At 39.9% G+C, this 2,880-nt stretch overlaps 1 protein-coding gene across 1 annotated transcript; it reads right to left on the reverse strand.

Annotated features, from left to right (window-relative positions):
• Positions 1 to 323: 323 nt before the first annotated feature.
• LOC128725718 (adenosine kinase) lies at positions 324 to 2,102 on the reverse strand. The gene is made up of 4 exons (XM_053819483.1): positions 2,065 to 2,102; positions 1,735 to 1,896; positions 1,377 to 1,538; positions 324 to 1,266 (listed from the first exon to the last, which is right to left on the reverse strand). Exons 1-4 carry the CDS (start codon positions 2,100 to 2,102, stop codon positions 477 to 479), a joined length of 1,152 nt encoding a protein of 383 aa, XP_053675458.1. The 3' UTR covers positions 324 to 476.
• Positions 2,103 to 2,880: the final 778 nt, after the last annotated feature.

Consider the following 2,880-nt stretch of genomic DNA (forward strand, 5'->3'; position numbering starts at 1 on the left):
TCAAAGATGTTATGCTTGTATTTATCACAATTGTAAGCAAGGGTTTGAAATACTGTTACTGGGCATTATATAACCATAGGCGATGCTATGCAACATGAAAACCTAACAGTACAGTAATCTTAATTTTTTGTAGTATTATAGTAATATAAATTAATCGTAATCAAAGACTAGAGCGGCTTAGTTGTCAATCAATAGAAAATAAACAAATCCAACAGAAAATAGATTGATATAAAACACATTTTGATTCTTTCACAATACAACAGAGACAATAAATTCCATTTACACGTAAACGTACGCCAAGTGCATTAATAAATATTGACAACTAACAATTTCTTCAACAAATTCCCTTAACCTACTGCAGTAATAGCAAAATCACCAATTAGCAAGCACCTAGAAATTGTTTTAAGTAGAAACACAGGAGAACAGGAACATACTGATAAGGGATTTTAAAATATAGAGACAATCTCCTCTTAACTCTAAGGCATCATTCCCTCCTTGGCAGATGGCGTAACCGAGGGCGATGAAGGTACGCTGGAGGGCAGATTACACCCCACTTGCCGTATTACCTTTCCAGCCACTTTGCACCCGTATCGAATACAGTCCGCTAACGTTGGGCTTTCATCGTTCATGAATTTGTACAGAAATCCCGCCACAAATGAATCGCCAGCTCCCGTAGTGTCGATGACTACGTTGGCCGGTATCACTGGAACCGGAAAGTTTTCAGCGATGAACTTTGATCCTGCACCATAATACAACCGAACACTTCGGCAGCCATCGGTTGCGATAAGAATCTTGCTACGATTATGCTTTCGATACGGTTTGACCAACAATCGAGCCAATGCGTCTACATCGGCACACTTGTAAATCTGTGCCAGCGCAATGAATTCAGCCAAATTGCCAAACACTAAATCCGCATGTTCGACAAGATAGCGCATTTCTACGGTGAAGTCTTGCAGTATATACGATGCATTTAAATTGGTCACCAACAGGTTTGCCGTCCCCTTGCAATATTGTTCATAAATATAAGTGCAAATATGAAACTTTTCCGGCACGAAATACCCTTCGATGTAGAAAATTCGAATGTCTTCGTCGATGTTTGTGTGTGCTGCTGACTTGCACACTCCAATCTTAGACTGGCACCAGCGCGAGCTTACAAATTCTTTCTTGAAGTGTAACGAAGCACCGATGTTAGCATTCAGACTTCGTTTGTCTCCACTGATCAGGCACATGCACGTTCCGGTGATTTCATCTGGCAACGTTTGAATGCTATCCAATTGACCGAAGCAAAAAAAATAGAAAATTCAATTCAAAAAGCGAAAACAATTGTTTAACACTGAATGTTCATAATACAGTGAACAACAGTGATCTGAACTTACCAGGTGTTTAGCGCGCAATCTTTCAAAATCTGTTGCAGTATTTGTCCATTCTCGTCAACTCCAACGGCTCCGCAAAAAATTATGTTCTTCTCTCCAAGTGCTCGCAAAATACGGCATGTGTTCAATGCAGATCCACCGGGATTATAGATTGGGTTCCCGCAGCTAGAATGTAAAGGGCATCATAAAACATTTCACGCACTATACAGCATATGTTGTCAATATTAAGCATCATTTACATTGCTGTTTTTCTTTATGTCGCATAGAAAGCATGGTCTATTTACGACCATTCGATAGATCTATGCGTATGTCAGATATAGGGGCGTCAACAGCATGCGCTTCTCATTGACCAAATACCTACGTTTCTACGGCAACGGAGACAAGGGCAGCTAGTTTGTCGGCAGGTACTTCTCTTTGATCATCGGGCTTCAGATCGAAATCATTCAGAATTTTTCCATCCTCCAGCTCAACGCTTATGTCCAGCAGTATGTTTCCAAACGCAACCATTCGTGGGCACCGATCACTGGATGACGAAAAGAAACACAAAGAAACTAGAAACCTTCGCTTGGGTCAAATCTGAAGCGGGTATGCTTTCAGTTAATACACGCTACATGTTTATACACGACCGATGTAACGATGTGCAACAAATGCATTCACTTGCGAAATGCAAAAGCGAGTTCCAAAAACTTACCAGCTTGTGATGGCGAGATCGTCGCTTTCGTTGGTCATCTTGACTTTGCAGACCTGACTCGTCCACGAGAAGCGATTGGTAGTGAATTTCGCTGTTCGCCCGAAGGTTTTGGAAAGTTACATTGATGTTTCACCAAACTGTACGCCAAATTGCATGTGCATGTACGAACTTTGCAAGGACGTTTACGTCAAAGTTAGTCACCGAAACTGTTGTCTTCTTATTTATTTTGTTATGACAAACTTCAAAGCGTTTCAAACCGGTAGCGCGGTTCAACTCGGGACCTACCGGCTTGTTTCTCGTAGCATGCGATACGATGGGATGATTGTTGGAAAGACTGATTAGTGTTTGCCATTTTCTTCTTTAGCGAGAATAACACGATGCAATGGGCTCTATCAAGTTATGCAACGTTAGAGATTTAAGACCAGCGGCCAAAATACACCCCCTTACTCGATCCTCTATCCTCCAGAGAATCCGTCAACATGCGCACGACTGTGGAGATGGCACATCGCAATGGTCACAGTGTGCTTTGAAAAGGACATAAGTGCTCACAAAGTCTTTCTATACTTGTCAATGTTTAGGGTGCTCTAAATAGCTAAGTCAATAAATCAAACATATAATCCTTTAAAAAATTATCATTTTATGTTTCCATACATAATATTTTCTTTTTACAATGCCGTTTTAATTCTTTCTATCTTATTTGCAAGGTATTAAATTTGCGTTTACCATTGCCCATTTTGGTATTGTGCAATTACAACGATAGCAGTTTAACTTATAATATTATATTATAATATTATTTTTTAGTATTATATTATAATG

The sequence above is a fragment of the Anopheles nili genome, chromosome 3 (genome assembly GCF_943737925.1).
Source record: "Anopheles nili chromosome 3, idAnoNiliSN_F5_01, whole genome shotgun sequence".
Lineage (NCBI taxonomy): Eukaryota > Metazoa > Arthropoda > Insecta > Diptera > Culicidae > Anopheles > Anopheles nili.

What these genes read in the sequence shown, in the direction of transcription:
- LOC128725718 (XM_053819483.1), bottom strand. Translation starts at nt 2,102, where the DNA reads ATGACCAACGAAAGCGACGATCTCGCCATCACAAGCTG. An exon ending in GATCTCGCCATCACAAGCTG is followed by an intron (nt 1,897 to 2,064) that starts GTAAGTTTTTGG and finishes TTCGTCATCCAG; the next exon opens with TGATCGGTGCCCACGAATGG. An exon ending in GTCTCCGTTGCCGTAGAAAC is followed by an intron (nt 1,539 to 1,734) that starts GTAGGTATTTGG and finishes TTTACATTCTAG; the next exon opens with CTGCGGGAACCCAATCTATA.